This window comes from Nanorana parkeri, unplaced genomic scaffold, assembly GCF_000935625.1.
Source record: "Nanorana parkeri isolate BGI_ZX_2015 unplaced genomic scaffold, ASM93562v1 scaffold1325, whole genome shotgun sequence".
In the NCBI taxonomy this organism is placed as follows: Eukaryota; Metazoa; Chordata; class Amphibia; order Anura; family Dicroglossidae; genus Nanorana; species Nanorana parkeri.
In genome coordinates, this window is record NW_017307593.1 from 224976 (window position 1) to 249304 (window position 24329).

At 42.1% G+C, this 24329-nt stretch overlaps 1 protein-coding gene across 1 annotated transcript in view; it reads left to right on the forward strand.

Moving 5' to 3' along the window:
• PTDSS2 (phosphatidylserine synthase 2) overlaps nucleotides 1–24329 on the forward strand; it is an 80405-nt gene that overhangs the window by 50099 nt on the left and 5977 nt on the right. Inside the window, exons 4-9 of the mRNA XM_018569362.1 lie at nucleotides 2418–2485; nucleotides 5390–5524; nucleotides 13278–13328; nucleotides 14327–14440; nucleotides 17054–17172; nucleotides 19740–19854. Of these exons, the coding sequence (XP_018424864.1) occupies nucleotides 2418–2485; nucleotides 5390–5524; nucleotides 13278–13328; nucleotides 14327–14440; nucleotides 17054–17172; nucleotides 19740–19854 (602 nt within the window). The remainder of the gene's footprint in view (nucleotides 1–2417; nucleotides 2486–5389; nucleotides 5525–13277; nucleotides 13329–14326; nucleotides 14441–17053; nucleotides 17173–19739; nucleotides 19855–24329) is intronic.

The following is a 24329-nucleotide window of genomic DNA, read 5'->3' on the forward strand; positions in this document are numbered from 1 at the left end:
AAATAGATATATATATCCATCTCTTTTGTCCACATAATTTGGAAATCCATTACATGACATCTTTACTTTCTTTACACTTGAGCCAAAACTTCAACAAAACATGGAAACTTGTGTAACTTGTGGGTCAATATCTTTCATTCTGAATGTGTAGTGCCTGTGGAATAAAGAACAAGACTAGTTGGGTGCCTCGGACCTCTGAAGGATGAGGACCGTTTTAAATCTAACCAGACAACGTTTTACTCATCTTTTAAAGTTTTGCATAGCGAGTTTCTGTCCGTGATCTCATTGAGATTTTCCCTCACTTCCTGTCCCTTGGGGACCAGCATGCACACAGGTGGAGTGTTTTCTACCAGGTCAGCAGAGAAACAAAAAAAAATCAGGAGTTTGATTCCCTTCCCCTCTCTACAAAAAAAATTAGCTTTTTCTTTCATCTGTGTCCCTAAAGAGATTTCTTACCCCTTCCTGCCCTGACGGAACAAGACAATAAAAGCAGACTGGTTCTAATCTTCTCTGCCCTTTCCAAAACAAAATAAGATGTTCTGTATGGAGTTGGACTTTAGCCAACTAGCACAGAGACCTATAAAAGCAGCAACCTCATAAAAATGGTGTGGCCAGGTAACCAAAGAAATGGTGATTGGGTGAGATCTTGCAGTATTGGGGTTTTCATCTAATTTTGTATGAATCACCAGCAGAGGCGGATATGGGAGTCACTCAGGAATGCTGATATGAGTTTTTCTCCATCTTAATAATTAAAGTAGTGCAGACCCCAAAAATGTTTTTCTCTCCCGTTCATTGAAGGACACAGGGAACAGATCGGAGATCATGTACTGTAGGGTAATATCGCCACCTGCAGGAGAAGGACGCTAGGCACAAAAAAACTAAAGACCAATTACAGCCTAGGGGCGGCCCCTGCCGGTGGCCAAACCCCCCACCTGCTGACAAGTCTCCAGTTTTTTGCCTAGCGTCAGGAGTAAGGAGCTAAGAATTTTTTCTCGGTATTCTTACCTGCTTCTTCCTGATTTTTTCAGAGGAATATTCTAGCAATTGTTGTCCGGGCGACAGGCTGGATGTCTAGGATCCTTGGAGTCTCCCCTGGATGACCAGCGAGCGTATGCAGGCCCGCTGCGGTGGGTCGGCTACGACGGCCCCGCTCTGGCGGGGTGGCCTGTGGGTTTGTCCCAGGGGGGTGCATAATGTAGGATAAGGATGTTGTTCTCTCAATATTCAAGGTAAGAAATAGTTCCTCCTATGGTTCTTCTTTAAAGAATCCCTGTCATTATCCAAGAAAAATAAGTAAAGAAGCCCTTGTTTATGCTCTCCTATACCACATTGGTTTGTAATGTCTGCACTGTCTCCAAGAGCTATGGCTTACAAAAAATGTAAGCCAGGGTGGACAAATTATTATGGAATGCAGTAGCCAGCAAGATTTGTATTTAGGAGCCAGCTCCACTGACAACGGAAAACGTCAAATTAGATGCCAGCTGGAAATTAAAGTAGCATTGGCGACCAGGCTCCTGGGATTTGTCCAGCCCTGACTTAAACATCCAGCACAACTCTAGGTGTTTCACATGCTTGGTCACCAGCTGTGTGCTGTGGTTCTAGCTCGCTTTTTTATTGTGGGAATTGCTACACTCCGCTTAATTAATTTAAGCTTTCGGGACAATGTGACCTGAAAATACTTCATAAGATGTTTGTCTGAAAATCAAAGTAAGTGCAGTAATGCCTGACATATAATGGTGGTCCATGTTGGTTACTGGTGAAGAGTACAGAAAGAAAGGAAAGCTGTATCTGCAGAGAACGTGGGGCCACTTGACAGCGGGGGCCAGTCAGTTGAGATTTACGCTCAAGTTAAAGTGAATATGTCCCTTGCTCATTCAGGGCAAAGCAATAGGTTCACTTTATTGTAGATTTCCACAGACACCTATACTTGTCTTCAGTGCAATCCCCCCCACAAATCCCTTCATCCACCAAGAGTGAAAGCAAAGTCCTGTGCAAGTAACAAGTCACTGGAGTCCTAGCTCATACAAGCCTTGGGGCTCCCTGTGACAGCTTTGATTGCCCCATGCTATACCATACCTGGAAGTACCGGGAATTTACTGTGGCTCCCGGCACTAAATAGGAAAGCGCAAGGAAGGCAAGTATAAGCTGCTGTGGATGGGGGGATTAAAACAAAGCTGTTGTTTTGCTCTGAGTGGCTGATACACGGGTTTTCTTCAGGATGCCCCTTGTGTCTCTTGTTTTGACATGTTTTCCTTGAAGGTAATAACGGCTTTTTTTAAGTCGGGGTTTGCGGAAGGTTTACTTTAATATATTGACCTTTTAGTGTATGTTTACTCTTAACAATTGAATGACCATTTTGGTGACTGGTAATGCCTATCATTGAGACTAATGTGCTGAACTGCTTTTGTAATTTTCAGCTTACTGGAGATTCTGGCTCTGTGTAAGTGTGGTGTATGAGCTGTTCCTCATCTTCATTCTTTTTCAGGTGAGAAATACACTTTAAGCTGATTGTATGTTAACTGCTCTGGTTAATATTGATCTGTTTTAATTGCCTGAGTTGTATTTGGAACTTAACTGTTGTAATTTAGCTGGCTCTAGAATACAGTGACAATTTGACCAATAATACTTCCTACATTTGTACAGTAACTGTGTGTTGTGATAGAGACAGCCTTGCATGATAATTTGTGCCTAACTGTTTAAAAAGCCATTTCACGAGTCTTCTTATGTTTCCTTCTTAGATTGTTTTCTGTTAAGCTTCATGGTTTATTAATCACAAATGTTGCATATAGAAAGCGTTTACTATATCCATGGGGACCAGGGATCTTGTATTATATAGGTTAGCGTTGGGCAACCATAGCACTCCAGCTGTGTTGAAACTACAAATTCTGTCATGCCTTTGCCTCTGGGAGTCATGCCTGTGGCTGTCAGTATTGCATTGCCTCATGCGATTTCACCACAGCTGGAATGCCGAGGTTGCCTAACCCTGATATAGACTTGTGGGTAATCATAACATACTAGACGTTTTTCATGCTTACATTTAGATAATCTCCCCAATGATCATTGTAATGTGTAGAAGTAATGCAGAATGCAGCCTTCTATGTCACCATGCCCTGAAGCTGTAGGTTTTGTATTTGTCCCAGATGTTGGTGGACAGCTCAATCAGATTCTTTAGTCGAGCAGGAGGCTTTTGGTCAGATGACCAAAAAACACAAACCTGTCAGGGTTTTTACCCATCCCTACTCCATCCAAAATGGGGGGGAAAAAAAGTTTTGGCTTTAGATGGATTTAAAGCCAGGCATGCTTGACATGAAGACTCCTTGGGACCTTGCATGCAGCCTGTTAAAGATGGTGGGCAGCAAGACTTAATCAGTGTCTCCCACCAAGTGGCAGGCAGGGAAGACGCTCAACTTGCTTTTAAAACTGAAAGATGTCTGCTGAAGATGATTGGCGGGCAGTAGACACCAGAGCAGCTATTTGAATAAGGGAAAGAGGTGTCTCTCCTCAAGTTAATGGTTGGACAGGAGAGGCTAGAGTGGCCTCCAGATGTCCCCCTGATGGTGGTGTGTAAGCAGTGGGATGCTACAGCCACTTCAATTAGCTCTACAGAAGCTGTCTGAAGGTGGTGGGCAGGTGAATTACTAATTCATGTTTACCCCTACAAATGGTGGTGGGCAGCCTCTGTAGGTAGTTATATACAAGCTATAGTTCTAATGCAGATTTTGAATTACTGTAGTGTAACCAGAGGATGAAGGCGAGACTTGCTTTGTGGCCTATGCTTAGACGGGAGTTTGCGTTATTGCGCACAAAGCATATTTTATAAACCTGCTTCCGGCTGGGCCACACAGGCCATTGTTAGTTGCTCGATCATGTGATTTCATATATTTTTCATTATACACACTTGTTAAGGGATTTAGGTACTGCATGCCCTACTGTTTTTAGTCACACACCTCTGGAACACAGTGGCATGAACTGATCTCATACATGACCAGGCAGATTGTCTTGCCTTGCTTTCGGGCTCTGCTGGAAAAAACAGCCAGCACAACCTTAACGCATATGATGTGAACCGGCCCTAATTCATGTAACTAAGATCATACATGAGCTTGCTTCCATTGTCTTGTGTTCCAAAGGAGAATTTTCATCCCTGACGATTTTGGTAGTGGGACACAAAATGGCCCAAGCTATATTTCTAATGGAGTGGAATTTCTCAGCCACTAGCCTGTTGTTCTTGGGTAGTTCTTAGACATGAATCTTTCAGCAGTCAGGTTGTCCCTAATGTCTTAGAATTGTATAATAGCTGACTTCATGGCTTTAAATATTTAAACGAGTTAAGTCATTAGGCTCTAGTGAGAGTCATTAAACGTTTATTGTGTCACTGCCGGCCCTATTTTTACTGCTTTCCCTGTCCTTGGGTTTTAAAGTGCGGTCTACTTTATTTAAAAAACTGCAGTAAATTGATAAGTGACGTCCGCAATAAAAATTAGTTGGTCTAAGTTTTTTTGTTTTTAGTTTCCTGGGAAACACTGCAAAACAGGTTTACATTGGAACATTTATAATTGTTAGCCAGAATGGAAATGTATATCTCTACATTCATTGTATTGTCAAAAGTATTGGTACACCTGCCTTTGCACGCACATGAACTTTAATGGCATCCCAGTCTTAGTCCGTAGGGTTCAATATTGAGTTTGCCCACCCTTTGCCCTTTAACAGCTTCAACTCTTCTGGGAAGGTGTCCACAAAGTTTAGGAGCGAGTCTATGGGAATGTTTGACCATTCTTCCAGAAGCGCATTTGCGAGATCAGGTACTGATGTTGGACGAGAAGGCCTGGCTCGCAGTCTCCGCTCTAATTCATCCCAAAGGTGTTCTATCAGGTTGAGCTCAGGACTCTGTGCAGGCCAGTCACAGTGGTTCCTCCACCACAAACTCGCTCATCCATGTCTTTATGGCCCTTGCTTTGTGCACTGGTGCGCAGTCATGTTCTAACAAGAAGAGAGCATCACCAAACTGTTCCTTACAAAGTTGGGAGCATGAAATTGTCCAAAATGTCTTGGTATGCTGATGCCTTAGGAGTTTCCTTCACTGGAACTAAGGGGCCAAGCCCCCCCCCTGAAAAACAGATGTCCATATAAATACCGTGGTTGGTTGACAAGACTTCCTTCCTTTATAGTTCCAATGCATTTATGATTTGGTAGGGACATTAGATTGTGAGCCCATTCAGGGACAGAAATCCTAAACTGGGAACAACAAATTGTTCTGGATACTATGATAGTGCTAAATAAATATTGGAAAGAAAACATTAATAATGGCCGTCACAATTTTGGTGTTTACACTTTAAATAAAAGCTATGTATTTTATTTACAATTTTTTTAATTTTTTTTTTTACTTTTGCAGACTGTACATGATGGGAGGCAGTTCATGAAGTATATTGACCCCAAATTGGGTGTTCCTCTCCCAGAAAGAGGTTATGGTGGAAATTGCCTTATCTATGACCCTGGCAATAAGACTGACCCTTTTCACAATTTATGGGTAAGTCTATCCTGACAGGACATTGTGCTTTGTATTACTACTGTTTTTGATTACTTTGTATTACTACTATTTTGTTCTTTTCAATGTAGTGATTGGATATATTTACCTTAAAAGAGAACTAAGGGGTAAGTGTTTTTCCCCTTAGGCAGAGCAAGCTGAAACCCGCCCGTTCCTCCAGTCAGCGCTCGGGGAGGGGGGAATCCCTGCGGGGAATGGTGACTGACAGACACCGCTCTCTGCAGGGAGATGATCAAGAAGTGAGTGAGCGACTCTATGCGTTCGCTCATTTCTCGATCTATTGAGCCAACGTGTGACAGTTTTATTGTCACACGTCGGCTAGAACTATGAAGATGAGTAATTTTCACTCTCCTCATTAATTTTTCTTCAATTAAACTCCTTTAATACTGTCAGGCCTTATATGCAAGGACATGCTGGAAGGTTAATTGGCTCCTGTCTAAATTGGCCATCGTACGTATGCATGTGTGATAGGGACCTTAGATTGTAAGCTCTGTGAGGGCAGGGACTAATGTGAATGTGCAAATCACAAGCGTATATTGTCCGTGCTATATGAATAGCTGTAATATTAATATTATGCTTGGACAATGTTCATTATTGGCTTGCCTTTTAAATGCATCTCAAGTGCGTCAGCTGCAGTCAACATTGAACAAGCAACAGGTATTTTATTTTATGCTGATCCCTCTGGCTTTATTGCTTTCTGAATTGCTGATCTGAGACCAGTAGCCAAATCGGGAATTCTCAAATCACTGGCTGCATACTGGTTCCAGGTCAGTGACTATTGAAGGCAGAGACAGTCAAGCAACCAGCATATTAAGGAAGAGGTCAGCAGTGCATGAATCTCTTGCGTAACAGGTTTCGTGGGAGTCTCAGAGTTGGATAGAAACTCCACCTTTAGTAAAAAAATAATGCACACTTCATAAAAGAAAATAATGTGCAGTTATTATGTTTTTGCATAGGAGCCAGTAAAACATTGCAACCGTTATCAGTAGATCACCAGTGCAACGCTCTGGCTCATGCAGACTGTTACACTTGTCCATACCATACATGCAGTAACATGGAGGGAAAGAAGTGTCAATGGACTACAAGTGCAGTACATTGAAGGTACAATGTACACTTGGCGTCTAAACAGTGTTCCAGGTGGAGTTTAAACCTTATCTAAACCCAAGAACAAAAAATTTAATATTACAGCTGATCAATTCTTAGATGTGGCATCTGTATTAGCGCGCTCTTTTCCACCCTTTATTTTCACCTGGTGATCCTGCTAGTAATACACTTCCTGTCCTAGGTGATGACGCTCATTTACTGGATCTATGAAGGAGCAGAATTTTCACCCTAAGGCTGCTCTCTCCTGACTTGGGCTACAGAACATCTCCTCCTCTCCTCTTCTCTTTTCATAACAAAGAGGGGAGCTGTTTTGAAGTTCAGAGGTGGCCTGGCCAGGGCTGATAACACTGCTTGGGATTTCTGTCAGGATCAACAGGTATTTTTTGCACTTATCAAAAAATTAAAACATGACAGAGGGTTTCAGCGTTTCAAAATCGTAACCAGAACTAAAAAAATACCCAAAAAACTGTTTTGCCTATGGAAAACTTTAAAGCGGCACAAAATAATTGGGAAGCATGTGGATCCCCACAAAATGTAACCGTTGCTTTGTACCACCATCCCAAACAATTGTGTAATACAATGCCTGGCCAAAAAAGTCACACTTCAATATTTTGATGGGCCGCCTTTAGCTTTGATTGCAGCATGCATTCACTGTGGCAACATTTCAATAAGCTTACGCAATGTCACAATATTTATTGCCATCCAAAGTTGCATAATTTTTCACCAAGATCTTGTAGTGATGATGGGAGAGTCGGACAACTGTATAAAGTCTTCTCCAGCACATCCCAAAGATTCTCAATGGGTTTAAGGTCTGGACTCTCCGGGGGCCCAATCCATGTGTGACAATGATGTCTCATGTTCCCTGAACCACTCTTTCACAATCTGAGCCCAATGAATCCTGCCATTGTCATTTTGGAATATGCCCAATGTGCCATCAGGGATGAAAAAAATAAATTGATGGGGAAAAACCTGGCCATTCAGTATATTCAGGTAGACAGCTGATCTCATATTTTGGGGACATAACCTTCCCGAGCCTGTAGAGCAGCGGTTCTCAACCTGTGGGTCGGGACCCCTTCGGGGGTCGAATGACAATTTGCCAGGGGTCGCCGGGAGTCAGTGGCATAACAACGGGGGGCCGCCGGGTAGCGATAAGCGGGCTGGCCGGGAGGAGCACAATATTGAAACAGGCAGACCCGGCGGTAATCATGTAGTTGAGTGGACCGGACTTTTGCTGTAATGATCTCATCTCCGCCCCCTGTGCTGACTTCGGTGCCGCTCATCCCACACTGTGTCTCCAGCTGTCCCCCGCCATGTGCCTTCTCTGGAGCCTCACACTACCTCCTCGGGGCCACTCTCTGCACTGTGGGAGGAGCCGTTCTCTCCTCTCTCCTCTCTCCTCACTGCCTCCTGGTCCCAAGCTGCAGGTACTAGTCTCTGTGTGTGTGTCTGTTTGTCTGTATGTATGTGTGTATCATTGTATGTATGTGTGTCATTGTATGTGTCACTGTGTTTGTCAGTGTGTCATTGTATGTGTGTGTGTCATTGTATGTGTGTCACTGTGTTTGTCAGTGTGTCATTGTATGTAAGTGTGTCATTGTATGTGTGTCATTGTATGTGTGTGTGTCACTGTGTTTGTCAGTGTCATTGTGTTTGTCAGTGTGTCATTGAATGTGTGTGTGTCTGTCACAGTGTTTGTGTGTGTGTCTGTCCCTGTGAGCTTGTAAGCTTCATCAAGTCCTAGTGCAGCAGTGTCAGTTCTCCCGCCACGCCGCCAGATGTCGCTGCAGCAGCCGCGTCATCCCTAAATTTTACCGTTGGGGGTCACCACAACTTGGCAAATGTTACCAAGGGGTAGAAAGGTTGAGAACCACTGCTGTAGAGATTATCCAGTGGAAGGCTCTGACCTATTTTGTTAGCTAAATCCAGGTACTGCCACGCAGTGTATTTACATGTACAATTCATGTGAAACTACAGACTTTCAAGGCACCAGCTTACTCCAAAACCACTTTTTCCACTTTTGTGGTGTGTAGGCTGCAATCTAGACTCTACATGTTTCTTATACCAAGGGTCTACTTTAGGAGAACAAGAAGGGACACCAAGCATTGAAGCAAGACTTAAAATAGGCACTTCCCCATAGAAAGCTGTGTTAATACTTAACTGGAATGAATAAGTTAACAGTAATGGGCTGAAATACTTTCATGAAGAAAATGCTGCTCCCTTCAAGGTTGGCTACACTCTTAAGTGCTTGTTCGGGGCATGAGAGAGGAGGAGGGGGGTAAGAGTTCAGGCTGAATAATCATCCCTTTCATTAAAGATTATGACCAATTACCCTGGCTTTCGCACACGTGGCCAGCACTGAAAGGTGCCTGGAGCAGCATTTTCTCCAGGAAAAGCATTTCAACCTTTTTTTAACCACTTCAAGACCAGGTGTTTAGACCCCCTTCCTGGCCAGGCCATTTTTCAGTGTTCAGCGCTGCGATACTTTGACTGACGTTTATTCCGTCATGCAACGCTGTACTGAAATGAATTTTATACCATTTTTTGGGGACAGATAGGGCGTTATTTCGGTGGTATTTAATCACCACTGGGGTTTTTATTTTTTATTATAATTAGGAAAAATTACAGAAAATTTTGAAAAAAAAAAGTTTTTTTTACATTATATAATAAAGGTTAGCAGAAGCTGTAACATTCCGTTTGTTGTATAAATTACTGTCTGTCTGTCTGTCTGTCTGTCTGTCTGTCTGTCTGTCTAGGCATTTGTCCGCATCTCTGTTGAAGGGGGAGATCGGCCAGTTTTGAACTCTGATCTAATATTTATGACATAACTTGTATGGGGAAAAAATTCAGTTTATTATTGTACAGGGTTTATATAGCGCCAACAGTGTGTGCAGCACTTTACAAAATTGAAAGAGACATTACAATTAACAATACAATTTCAGTACAGGAGGTAGGAGGGCCATGCTTGTGAGAGCTTACAATCTAGTACATCTTTGCAATACATGCTCATTTCCCCATGTTTTATGTCTTTAATAATAGTGCCATTACAAAAATATACACACTGCCTTACACTAAAATAGTAAGTCAGCCCTGTCCAGTTCTTCTTGCTGGACTACAGAACATCTCTCTCCATTACTGTAGATTAAGGTGGAGGTTTTCTGTAGTCCACAGGAGGAGAGCTGACAACTCTGGGTTGTCAGTGCAGCAGAGGAAGCAAGATCACAAAGTTTGAAGCTGGATATCTGTCAGGATCAATGGCTATTTTTCTACACCCTCAATCAGCTGATCAAAGGAGCTGGTCGCAAATTCTTTGAACGAACAGAGCCGGCAGCCAATGAGTTGCTGAGTCTGTTCAGGTAATTCGCACAGTGGGTGCTCCTGTCGGCACCCTTTCAGCTGTCATCCCTCAATCGGCTGATCGAAGGAGCCGGTTGGAACATCTTCGAATGAACAGAACCGGCAGCTGTTGAGTTGCTGGGTCTGTTCGGGTGTTCTCTTAGGGAGAGGGCGAGGCAGAAAGGGACCAGTCAGAGCAAGTCGGCGCCGAGGTTCAGTCAACTGTATGTTGGTTTTCGTACATAGACCAAAACAACCCTTGTAGTGTGGGGGGGAACCCCTTTGCAACGGTTAAGAATATTTTCCCCCCCGAGTTCTGCCTTGAGGTGAATAATGTGTATTAAAAATAGTCTGGTTTTTTATAAATATATAAAGAGATGCACCAATACTATTTTTACAAGTACTGATACTTGCCCAAGTACTGATACATTTTTGTTGTCGTGACAATTTTTCTAAAACAATACAGACTAATGATTTCCAGACAGTGGTGGAGTGCCAGAGCCAGGTCCCAGCTGCAACCGCTGCAACCCTGGTAGTTCTTGTGAAAATGCCAAGTATCTGCACTGGTATCTGAACTGGTATTATTCAATGCAAACGGTACATTTTCAGAGTTCTGCTTAGCACACTTAAAGTGGAACTGAAGGAAAAAAAAGTACTTTTTCTAATTGTAATTGGTCCAAGGAAGTTTAGTGTAATGCTTTGTCAACTACATCCATAGGGCAGCTGGGAATGCTGGAAGTTTTATTTTTATTTCTCGGATACTACTGTCAGCTATGAGCTTTCACTGCTCAAACAGTCACGGCTAGTGTAGAGGGAAGAAGGATTCAGTCGCACTCCCTCCTCCCAGTCACAAAAAGTGGTTTATTCTTTTCACAAGGTGTTCAGTGAATGGATGAGAAGGAGATCCAGTGGTTTACCTGCCCCCTCCTTGCCCCTCATCCATTCACAGAATGCCTTGTATTAAAGAGTAATTCCACTTTTGTTGAGAGAGAAAAATCAATCCTCGCTGGGTGATCTGTGTACATTACAAGGACTTTAACACACTTAGTTGCAGTCTCCTACCTATTTCTGTTCTGAAGCAATAGCAGTTCGTTTCACCGTGTCCTTTCCAAACTGATTCCTGAAAGGTTCATTATAACCACCTGGTGCACTTTCAGTATTCTAATGAGGAAAGGTGCAATGTGAAGCATCCCTTTGGTAGTAATTACCCTTAGGGAGTATCTCACCTAAAATGAAATTCCTATTGCAATTATACTTGTATCTTAGTGCAGACTTCTGGGAACATCAGTCAGCCAATCAACGAAGCGACATTTCTGGGGGCGTTCATACACAAACTGTACAGAACGCCTCCAGGTTGCCATATTGGATTTATTTTTTTTGGACAGATTTAGAACATTACAGCGGCTACAGTTTTAAATGGAAAGGTGATTTTGAATAACAGTAAATGACAACATGAATTTGTGCGACAATTATATATGCTTTATTAATTTTTTTAATATTTTTTTTCAGTTTTATATTTTTAAAGCTGATCTACCCTTTAACTGAGATGAATACAAGGCTTTTTGCGAATAGATGAGGAGAGTAGAAGGGGAAAGTAAACGGCTCTCTCCACTATACACTAGCCGGCAACTGTCAGTCACAGATCCACATTTCACATTTTAAGATAATTAAAAAAAGCAATGGCCTTGCGTTTCAGGCTGACCATATATGATAAGATCAGGCCTTCCTGCACAAATTCGGGTGCTTCTGACTTTCGCATTATGAGCAGATATTTACTTTGTGTGCAAGTCAGTTTTATTTCATACACAGGACAATTGGCAGACTGTGACATTTACTCTGCCAGTTTTAGTTTATTGTTTTGTACTGTATTAGTAGCTTGTAAATAGTTCTCATCTGTCTTCACCCAGAACCGGTTTCCTAAACAGGATAAACGCTTACAAAAATAAACACATTAGCCTTGGAATGCATGACCCAACTGACCAAAGCTTGTACATGTTCTGTCCGATATAAAGACAGGAACTCCTATGAAATGTGATGCCTCGTTAATCCTTATTGTTGATTTGAGTCACCCCATTATATGCATTCTCGGACAGTACTTTTTATCTTCATGAGCATCCTCTTCACAGCATATGGTAAAAAGGCACACACTCTTAAGACAGTCATACAGTATAAGGCCCTGGTGCCCAATCTGCAGCCTGGGGGATGCATGTGGCCCTTTGGCTCCTTCTGACTGGTCTTCAGGGCCCTGCAGTCTATTTTGGTGCATACTGGGGCCAGTGAAAGAAAAAGGATTTAAGATTGGACTTTAGTAGTTCATTGTTTGGGTTTTTTCTTTCACACTGTTATTTTTTTTTCTGTGCTGTGCGGCCCTTTTTTCTTTTTTTCTTTTCCTCTGAGCTTTTATAATGGATCTTGCCAAGATAAATATCAAATGTGCCATAAATATTCTTTTAAGAGGGCTGTGGGGGAAAAAATGTGGTAACATTAACTTCTTAAGGGGATATAATAGTGATCTCTAGCAGTCTCATTTAATGTGTTTCCAGTCTGTCTGCTGAAGCATGTCCATGGTGTCCAACAACTCCTATAGTATGTCTGCGGTCTCTGACCATCTCCTGTAGGACCTCTATAGTCTAATCCTCTTATGGCATGCCTGTAGTCTCTTAACTTTCTGCTGCATGCCTTCAGCCTCTGACAACTTTCTGTAGCATTACATTTACTATTATGTGAATATTGGTGATGTAGGGGGCCACATCTGATGCCCCCCTATATAAAGTATGTTGACCATCACTGGTATAAGGGGGGAGAACATGCCTAAGCACATAAAACATACCTACAGATAGTTGATATTGACATAAGACATTCTGCAGGCTCTTGCAATGCTGTGAAGATGAGGCTACCTGACACCTTATGTCCCTCACCCCCTGCACAGCAGACCGAATACTACCATGACCTCATTGCAATCTTTGGTGTACCTGCACCTGCTGCAGTTGAGATTTTTAGACCAGCACATACATGCTAGGGAAAATTGCAGAACTACTACTTTGGACCAATTAACCTTCCAGCATGTCTTTGGAGTATGGTAGGAAACCAGAGTACCCAGAGGAAACCCACAAAAGCACAGGGAGAACATGCAAACAACATGCATGTAGTCTCCTGGCTGACGTTCAAACCATGGACCCCAGTGGTAGAAACCATACGTGCTAATTTCTAAGTCGCTGTGCTGCTTTAGTATTTTGCTGTGATTTCTTCACATTATTGTATGCAATTCATATAACAATCTGTTTTAAATGTTTTTCAGGATAAGGTGGATGGATTTGTACCTGCTCATTTTCTTGGTTGGTACATAAAAGTAAGTTGTGACAAAGCAAAGATCTTGCCATGCACAAATTATGTTAAAGCAGAACGGAGGTGGGTGGGGGAATTCTACTGGGAGTGCCTGCAATAATGTGCAAACATGCGTGGCATACTTGCACTTTATAGCAAACTTACCTTTAAATTTGTCCTGCTCCAGCAATGACCGCTTTGCACACACTCGTGCTGCTGCCATCTTCACTGAAGCATTTTCCACTGCTAGTGTCTTAGTTCTTTGGCCATAGGAAGGCCAGCGATATAACTACCATGCATGATTGATGATGACTTATTCTGGCATTCAGTACCACTTGGCACACAAACATTGGCCTGCTAGCAATTCTATCTTTTCCTAATTGCTTAACTTATTTTATAACGATATAGCATTGATTTTTATTACAGAAATGTACAAATGCAATACAAATTCATACAGATGGGGTCTCTGGTGGCATTTGAACCGAAGGCCCCTGAAAAAAACATAAGTGCAAACCACTTGGCCGCCATGACTGTGTACTACACAGGCAATAAAAGCTGATTTACTAAAGAAGTTGAGATTCTTCACTTAGAAAATTGTGTAAATATTCGCTTCAGTTGTCCAATCCTGGCAAAAGTTTTTGGACATGATTGGGTATTCGAAGGAAAATCAAAGAAATTTGATTTTCACCTATCCAGATAATTAATAAATATTCACACAATGTTTGATTGAAGACTTTCAACTTCTTTAGTAAATCAAAGTCCATGTTATTTTGAGCAGCTGATTTCTGGCAATGACCTTTTTTTAAAGCTTAATGTGTTATCATGGGACGCAGTGACGTGCCATAGACATGAACAATCTGTTACTTGTGGGACAGGAGTGGTGAGATTTTTATTTGCACATTACTGTGGTTAAGAGTCACTTGTGTATTATAGCCCAGATTGCTGCTGCTATTATGTGAATGACAGTACAAAGCAGCTTGAATTGTACCTGAACTGACATGTCTATTTCTTGTTCACTCATAGACACTAATGATAAGAGACTGGTGGATGTGTATGATGATCAGTGTGATGTTTGAGTTCCTGGAATACAGCCTGGAGCACCAGCTGCCCAATTTTAGTGAATGCTGGTGGGATCATGTAAGTAGGATTGCCTCTCAGCCACTGCTGCCTCACCTACATACTGCTCTGTTTAGCAGCTTTGGCCATGTCTGTTTTTATTGAAATTGTGCATTTATTGGTCTAGAAGTGGATAAAGATACTTAAAGTTTTAGCTCTCTGCAATTCCCCCTAAAATCAATTACATTTTAAAAAATACGTTTTGGTTGGCCCTGTCACTGTTCTCTCCTAGATGAGAATGTCTTATCCTTGCTACTGCAGCCTCCTGGGACAGTGAAAGTCACGTAATCTGGAAAGCTGCAGGACCTAAAGGCTTGCAGCACCCAGTGAGCAGACCTAGTCCTGTGACATTGGGGGGCTGGCTGCAGAACCTGGCAGAGACATCAGGCTACCAATGACGCCATAGAAAAAGGGGGTGCCGGACCCAGGCTGTGGTGGTGCTTCACATTGGAACAATGCTGGGCAGGTGAGTATTTTTTATGATGAGAACATAGACTAAAAAAAAGTAAGAGGAGATAAGGAAAAAGGGGGGTGTGGGTGGTAGGCACCGATCTCACATTTTTCAAGACTTTTGCAGGTGGGGTAACATGGTTTTATTCTGCTGATGTTTTCAATGGTACTCATGGTAGTGCTTTACTGCTCCTTCTCACAATTCAGCTACATAATTCAGCAAACTCAGGGGAAAACAATCTTTCCTAATGTGGTCGGTATCTTATCTTAATAGTTGTTAAGCTGTAAGATGAATTGCAGTTGCTAATCTACAAATCTTTATACCTACAAGTAGTAGAATTGCAAACGCAGAGATAATTATGCAAAATATGTGCTCACTAAAAAAATGCATATACCTGTAAGATGCTGAACCCCAGTGGTGATTAAATACCACCAAAATAAAGCCCTATCTGTCCCCAAAAAATGGTATAAAATTCATTTCAGTACAGCGTTGCATGACGGAATAAACGTCAGTCAAAGTATCGCAGCGCTGAACACTGAAAAATGGCCTGGCCAGGAAGGGGGTCTAAACACCTGGTCTTGAAGTGGTTAAAGAATGCCAGTAGTTTTTTTTTTTTCTTTTTTCCTAACAGCTGATTTGTTTTAAAATGGGTGTATCACTAAAGTACATATTTACATGAATCAACAGGACAATTGTGAAAATAACCAAATTGCATTATTACTTAGAGCTAGTTACATAGTCAGGTTGAACAAAGACACATGTCCATCGAGTTCAACTTATAGAGATATGAAAAAAATTAAAAGCCTAAACGGAACGCCATGCCCACAATTACCCAATCTTGATCCAGAGGAAGGCAAAAAACCCCTATAAAGCATTAATGATTCAATTTGCTCCAACAGGAAAACAAAATTCCTTCCTGGTCCCATAAGGCAATGGGATACTCCCATGAAAGAAAAACATTCAAAATAAAAATTATTTTACATTTCAATTCCATAAAGGAGGGACTTAATGTGGATTCTGGTTTTCTTAACACACTACCAGAACTTTTCATGAATATACAGAACATAATAATATTCATGTATGTTGTATATCCCTGATCTGTTTAGGATTTATTGGTCATCCTATGTTTATTTGTTCTGTGTTCTAGTTATCAGGATACATTCTTTACTCCCAGGTCCAACATTTGACACCCCACTCACCCCCCCTCCCTAACAACTTAATCTTGCTTTAAGTGGTAAACGTCATGTTGATTAGTATTGCTTCTGACCTGAAAAAGAGAGGTTGACTCTCGAAAGCTTGACTTTTATATATTTTGTTAGTCCAATAAGAAAGGTATCATCGCATACTACAATACTCCGTTTAGTTTTTTTATACATCTTCTCTACCAACTTTTTAGGCCGACTAGGTCACATGGGTTCTCTCTGCTAACCATAACCACCAAAATGTGTTCATTGCACTGGAATAATTGAGTTTAATTGAAGAAAAATTAGAATTAAAAGTAATAACTCTGGTATAGATGTATTAGTCTCTATGAATATCAAAATGTTCCTGCAGACCAAAAAGCTCTATACTGAACTTAGTACTGTCTTTATGGTGCTCTAACTTTATGCACCGCCTAGCATACAGAGCGGCCTCTTAAGACGAAAGTCTCTACCAAATTTGAAATACCATTGGGATCAGCGCCAACAGTTAAATTTGAAGTGTGAAATGAAAGTCGTGCAACAAATTTTAGGTAGTACTTATGGACAACACGTTTACATTCCTGCGTTATGGCTGCAACAAATTCATGAAGAAATACCCCATTATGACTGATCGTAAAAATGGAGATAATAAATAAGACTTTTTCCATGTTGGAGAAAGATATGTGTCGCGTGTTAATATTGTGTCAGGCAAAAATCTGAGGCAACTGCAACCTGTTCATATACATCTTACCGGCCAGTTACATGAATCTGTCCCAGGTTGCACCATTTTATTGCCTGGATGGGAAACCGATCCGGGATATAAAAAATGTCTCCAACAATCTATTGAAGCTCCACGGGTTGTTTTTAACACATAATGATAAGTTTTACATTTCAAATGAATCTGCCATACGTCTCTCTGAAAAATGCCAGTCTATATTAGCGTATATTATTTGTTTTATAAGCTGAAATGTAGAGGTATTCATCTTTTTCCTTCCCTTCCAGTGGATAATGGACGTTTTGGTTTGTAATGGATTTGGAATTTACTGTGGTATGAAGACCCTTAAGTGGCTGTCTATGAAACCTTATAAATGGCAGGGCCTGTGGAACATTCTATCATACAGGTTTGTGTACTACATGTACAAAACACATTCTTCTGTATTAATCACAATGAAATAATAAGTGGGTATGCTGCATCTAGTATCCAGAGAGAAGGCAGCTTGCGTCAACTTACTTTTCTAGAAAGATGGCTAAAAACTGTATGGGAAAGGAAACACACTTTGTTTTATCAGATATAACAGGACACAGGATGGTATTTGGGAATGTAGGGTTATGAAGCCCCCTTGTGGAAATTCCAATCTCCTAGGGTGAGGGGTGGCAGCATAACCCTATGTTTCCTAAATACCATCTTGGGTCATGTAATGTACTCCAAGAAAAGGAATACAGATGTCACATTTTTTTTTCCAGTATGCAGAAATATACATCCTTTTTTTTCAGTATACTTAAAGATAAACCAGGAGAAGCTGTATGCTGTACGTAGGTATACATTGCACAGAGTAACTCCATTGGTAAATAATTTGTTCATCAATGGAAATGTCTGTTTAAATTCTCCTTTAGTCCTGTGTGTTGCTTTATTTGGAAGTAATATCAGGCTTTTTCTCAGCTGGTTGCAGGATAAGCTAGAAAGTTAATTTGAATATTATTACAGGTGCACCGAAATGGAAATTTCAAAACCGAAACGAATCCAAAATAAAAATTGTCAGGCCGAAACCAAAAATGTTTATTTGAATTTTTTTCAAATCCTTCTTTTTTTTTTTTTTTCATTTTTATTACATATTGTTATTTACGTTTAGGGGCTTATGTAAATTATTAGTGGGTCTAAACAGACCCCTGATATTTGCCTTTTAAAATAGAAAAAGAGATTGAGGACACAAAGTCTCAATCTCTTTTTCTGTATCTCCTGCTATCAATGAACAGGAATCCTCCATACTGAGTGTTCCTGTTCATTCATAACTTGAGAACATTGTGTATTTACTGTAACTACAACTATGAATGCACAGGAGGTGATGTGGAGCACTTCCCATTCATTCATAATTGAGGATATAGTAACCATACCATATCCTCAATTATCCCACAGTCAGCGTTCACTGAACGCTGAGTTTGTACCTCGCTCTCCTCTCTGACACTCTGTCACAGGAGGCTGGGCGAGGCGGTGCAGGGAGGAGAGCTCAGCCTCCTGTGACAGCGCGGGCTGTCTCCGCCCCCACACCGCTCTGCCAGACTGTGATAGGAGGCTGAGCAGTGTAGGAGGAGAGATGCCGGCCGCTCACAGCGCTCTCCTCCCGCAGCGCTCGGCCGGCTGTCGCACTTTCTCTCCTCCCTGCTGGGACACAGAGCAGCGCCCAGTGGGGAGGAAAGGAAGCAGGGATGCACTGATGTCGGAAGTCGGCAGGAAAATTAGACTTTCGGCATTTTAGCTAAAAGTGCAATTTTCGGCCGATATATTGTTGCATCCCTATATATTATAGTATTTAAGAAGAAATATCCCCCAAAGGGATACACTCCCTGGGAATACCTCACTTACAAACTAATATCTATAAAAATAGCAACATTTATTAACAAAGCATATTTAAAAACAGGATCACATTTCACATGATCTGAAAAGCTACTCCGTGTATCCTACATAGATGATCAATGCAATATCTATGCAAGAAACTGAAAGAAAATGGTTAATTCATATGAAAACCAACATATAGAACACACACATTGGATCAAACAAGATGTTTGTGTTCTATATGTTGGTTTGCTTTGTTAATAAATTGTCAGGTCTGGATCACTTCGGTTTCCCTGCTTTTGGGATCCCCCATTTCTTTCACCTGTTATAGTATTTATAGGGATTTAGTTGTTTTTGCAGCTTCCTGTTTCACTGTTGGAGCATTCTGCCCCCAGTGGTGAATGTAGCCAAATACACCACGCTCCAACTTTCAGATTATTATGATGTATAACAAATACCATTAATACACCTTTAAAGGAGAATTATGAGGTGAGTGATTTTCACTGAGCCTCATAATCTGAGCCGACCTGTTACAATGAAACTGTCACAGGTCGGCTCTGTAGATCGGGAAGTGGGCGAACACATACCGGCGCTCGCTCACTTCTGGATCCTGTGGCGACTGAATTCCCGCCTCCCCTGTCCGATCCTCCAGCACTGATTGGCGGAACGGACGGGAGAGGGGGCGGGTACAGCTGCCTCTAGATAGGCAGAGCCAGCTGTCACTCACGCAGCTGGGTGGATCCAGACATAATTGTCGGGATCCGTTCCGGCTGAGGCATCTCAGTATACCGCGAGCTGTAGCTCACAGTATACTGAGCTTTGGGTGATGGGGGGGGGAGCTAGTTTGTGTCCTCCCATTACCCTTAGGAGAACTATGGGGTAAATCCCTAACCCCATAGTTCTCTAAGTATCTTAGAATGTATCTATGTATGTATGTATGTATATATAATACACTTTTCAAGCAAAGCACTGGAAGACTGGAGAAGAAAACAACAGCCTAATTTTTCTCACCAGGCTTCCTTTTTAAGATCTGCTGTATATCTGTGTTAAATGTATGAGCACAGGAAATGTCTGTCTTTGCAAATTAGATAGAGAATCCTATTAAGTGATATATAACATTTTTTTTTTCAATTTTAGAGGCAAAATGAAGAGAATTGCCTTCCAGTTCACGCCCTATAGTTGGGTAAAGTTTGAATGGAAGCCGGCTTCGAACCTGCGAAGATGGTTGGCAGTTTGCGGTATTATATCTGTAGTGAGTACAGTATAAAGATCCTTAACCACAACAGATGTTTGATGGCACTGTTATCGAGCACAATACAAACCTCTCGGTAGCAAAGCAAGTTAATGCACCAATACATAAATTCAAGCAATGGTGTTCAGTTGGGAATAGAAGCCAGTCTTGCTTAAAGGGGAAATTACTACAATGCCGCTGTCCAATGCCAGTTCTAAGACCAAGAAGTGAGCGTTTGCGGGACCGTTGATCAGTCGGCACTCACTCCGTGCTCTCAGCAGGCAGCAGTGACGGTCGGCCATTGCCTGACCCACCTCCCCTCCCAATTTTGTCACAATCCTTCTCGACTACAGAGCGGCTCTATGCTGTCAGCTGATAGCAGGCTTATGCCTGCTTTCTGCTGACTTTTGGACACAGAAGTCTATTGGCGAATGTACATCTGTACCCAAAAGAAAAGGTTTGGGTTTACTTTTTTAATAAGTGAAAAATGAAAATAGTGGATTGCATTGCAATACATTACTCTATTTGCACTTTGCTCTTTAATCCCAAGTAAATTACGGCATAATAATAAAGAGCTAAGTGTAGCAGCTCATAACATTCAGCATTCATGTTAAACTAATCAGACACCAGTTTGGTGAATTCTGATTGAATACATGGTTACTGCACTTTACACCATTTCATTCCTTATTTATTGATGAGCATTATTGTGCTTTAGACTTATTACTCACAACCATGGGGGACTTCCATGGGATTATTTAAAACTAGGGATGCACTGATCCCGGTTTTTCTGTATAGAGCACAAGTACCGATATTTCTTTTTCAGTACTCGCCGATACAGAGTATCGGTGCCTTGTGCCCCGACTATCAGGAAGTCGGGCAGCAGATCATGACCTGTCGCCCAGCTTCCTGTGAAGCTGGTGTTCTAGCAAAAGAACGCCGGCTTTACTTGCCGAGGCTGCCTTGCTTCATGACCATTTAGGAAGCCAGGATGCGAGTCATGACGTACCGCCTGGCTTCCCGATTGGTTAGGAAGCCAGGCTGCTTACCAACAAGTGACTCGGTCTTCCTAGCTAATCAGGAAGCCGGGTGGCAAGTCATGACCTGCCTCCCGGCTTCCTGGTTGGCTAGGAAGCCAGGCTCACTTGTTTCTAGGCAGCCTGGCTTCCTGACCAATCAGGAAGCCAGGACGTGAGTCATGACATGCCACCCAGTTTCCCGATTGGTTAGGGAGCCAGTCTGCCTAACAACAAGTGAAGCTGTCTTCCTAGCTTATCAGGAAGCCGAGTGGTAACAGCTTCACTTGATCCTAGGCAGCCTGGCTTCCTGACCAATCAGGGAGGTGGGTCATTACGTGCCACCCAGCTTCCTGATTGTTTGGAAGCCAGGCTACCTAGCCAATCAGGAAGTGGGTCATAACCCACCACCCAGCTTCCTGATTGGAAAGGAAGTCTGCTCCATGCTCCCTCAGCACTGCCGGTCCGAGGGAGATCTCCATCTGACTGGAAGTTCCAGTATAGGAAGTAAGTATCGGAGTATTTGGGCAAGTGCGAATAGTTGGCCAAATACTCTGTATCGGCACCGATACTAGTATCAGTGCATCCCTATTTGAAACTTCAGACTTTATATAATTTACATTTAGCAAAACTGGTAGCCAACAGTGAAGAATTGTCAGAGTTAACGTTTGCGGAAAGGAAAGTAGGCACTTCTTATTTGTTGTAACAATTTAGGCATTTAAGTGATACAAAATACATTATTTGTCACACTAGATAGCGCTCTTGTTCTAGTAATCTATTGACTTCAATGCTGCTGAGAACAAAGTTTTAGTCCAAAATGAAGTGAAAAGTCAATGTTGTTGTGCAAGGAATACCAGCTTGTTAAAAAAAAGGTGTATGAGCAGGTCTATATAATGTCCAGCAATGGTGCTGAAATTAGGAATTGTTGGCTTTTCTACAGCAACTTTGGTCTTGACTCTCTAATGCGGGGCTCTCACTGGCCTCCAAGTTCAAAAATTGGCAAACATTTGTTAATAGGGTATATTTGGAGCATGGGTGGGGAACCTCTGGCCCTCCAGCTGTGGTGAAACTACAAATTCCATAATGCATCTGTCTTTGGGAGTCATGCCTCGTAGGATTTATAGTTTCATCACAGATGGAGGGCCAGAGGTTCCCCACCCCTGCTCCAAATATACCCTATTAACAAATGTAGGGCTGCAACAACTAATCGACATAATCGATTATAATCGATTATTGAAAAAGTTGTCAACTATTTGCCAATTTTGGAACTTGGAGGCCAGTGAGTAGGTAGAGTAGCTAATCTAAACCAGAACCCTGAATTTTTTATTTTTTTCCCCCCACACTCCTTTAAGATCGTTAGACATCAGTGGGAGCCATACTTTACCTATTTCCACTGCCCCATGAGCAAGAACCGTCTTATACAGGAAGCCGTGCACAGTGCGGTAATAGCAAAACATTTGAATTATTTTGATTGAAGCCACCCTAGTATAAGATGGATTCTGGTTGGTTATTATGGCCCATTTCATTGGATAATCTCAAATGTTTTTTTTGTTCTGTAACTGCCTTTGGGCTGTGTGCCCTTTTAATACTAAATAATGCTTAACCACTTCCGGGCTGCAATAAGTCTATATACGGCGGCCTGCAGAGTTGTTAAACCCATAAGACGTCTGGTGCAGTTGCTGTGTTCTTGGTGTCTTTTTAAACAGCCGGGGATGGCTGTTAATGTACAAGCAATTCGGCATCTATACAGTCGCTGGATTGTTTTTACAGTGCGTCGCTGTGTCTTCTTCCCCAGGCTCCGCTGCCCCCCGCACCGCCCGGGACCGGCACAGCGGGTCTCCCCGCAACGATCAGGGAGAGATTCAGCGTCTTCCAGCTCTTCTTTGGCGCATCACTGTCGTCACCTCCCCAAAAATCTGAACAGTTCCCTGCAATAGAATAGATATTATGCTTGCATCTCTGGTGGTCCGTGCTGTTGGTTTTCATTTTGCTGAACTGCTACAGCCAGAATCTTCAGCGTTTATCACTTCCAGGAGTGTTAGATCGCTGTGTGCTGTGGCTTCATCGTCCGAGGCCACATCTCCCTACAGGACGCAGTAGTGACATATAAGTCACCAGATGGAACCATAGCATGGTGGAGGACACAGCCATAAGACGCTAATATGCTACTGAAGAGGTAAACATAATAGCTCTTCTTTTACAGTGGTCTGTTTTAAAGGCTTTTTGGAGTGATGTCCCTTTTAACCCTTCCACTGCCAAGGTGTTTTGTGCACTCGTTATAATCCACATTTTAGGCCTCAAAATTACTTAAAACCCCTGAGAGTTATGCATTTCCTGAAAGCACAGACCCTGTAGAATAAAATGACAGCAGTGGCAATTTTTTACGTTGCATGATATTGGCACAACTCTCATTCAAACCCCAAATTTCAGTAAAAATTACACTTAAGTTAATTTTGGTGCCCAAAACCACAATACAGTGCCCATTTTTTTTGTAAGATATAAAAGATAAGGTTATGCCAAGTATATAGATATCCAACATGCCAATCATAAAAATTGCAGGTGCCTTTGAAATGGCGACAAGTTATAGTTCCCCAAATTGTCCATGGGCGACCCTTTAAAAGCCTGTACAGGTCAACAGTTTAGAGCTGACTGAATATTGGTGGCCCTAGAATTATTGTTCTCGCTTTGGCGCATGTGACGATACCGAACGTGTAGCGCAATCGTCGTTTTTTGTATGTAGGCGTACCCGAGGTGTTTACGGCAATATGGGGGAGGGGGACTTAAAAAGGTGCTGACAGGTACTCTTTAAGGTGACATTAAGGTCTGTTAGACCCCTAGTGTCACCTTTCCGCTGCAAAGATGCTATTCAAGCACGGAATGCGGGGAGCAGATCAGCGAACTGGAAGCATTCTGACGGCAGCTTAGCTTCCATTGTAACGCTGACCACCGGCTTTACACAGCTGAACAGTCTTTTTAGGTGGATTATCAGTCTAATAGCCGGCAGTTAATGTTTAAAGGGGCCTGCTGCCAGCGGCGTATGCTGTTCGAAAGGATTAAAGGTGTAAATTAGGGATGCACCAATATATCGGCCGCCGAAACGTATCGGCCAAAAATGGCCCTTTTGGCATAATGACGAAGGGTCATTTTCCTGCCGATACAGCGGAGCATCCCTGCTTTCTCTCAGTGATCACTGAGTGTTTGTACATAATTGAGGATATGGTATGTTAACTATATCCTCAATTATAAATGAATGGAAGTGATTTACATCCCCACCTGTTCATTCATAGTTGTGGTTATAGTAAACGTACTCTGTCGTCATGTTATCAATTAACAGAAACATTCAGTATAGATAACAGGGGACACAGAATGAGATAGAGGACTTTGTGACCTAAATCTCTTTTTTTCTTTTTTTAAAAGGGAAATATCAGGGGTCTGGTTTATCATGTTTAGACCCCTAATATTTCCCCGAAGCCCCTAAAAGTA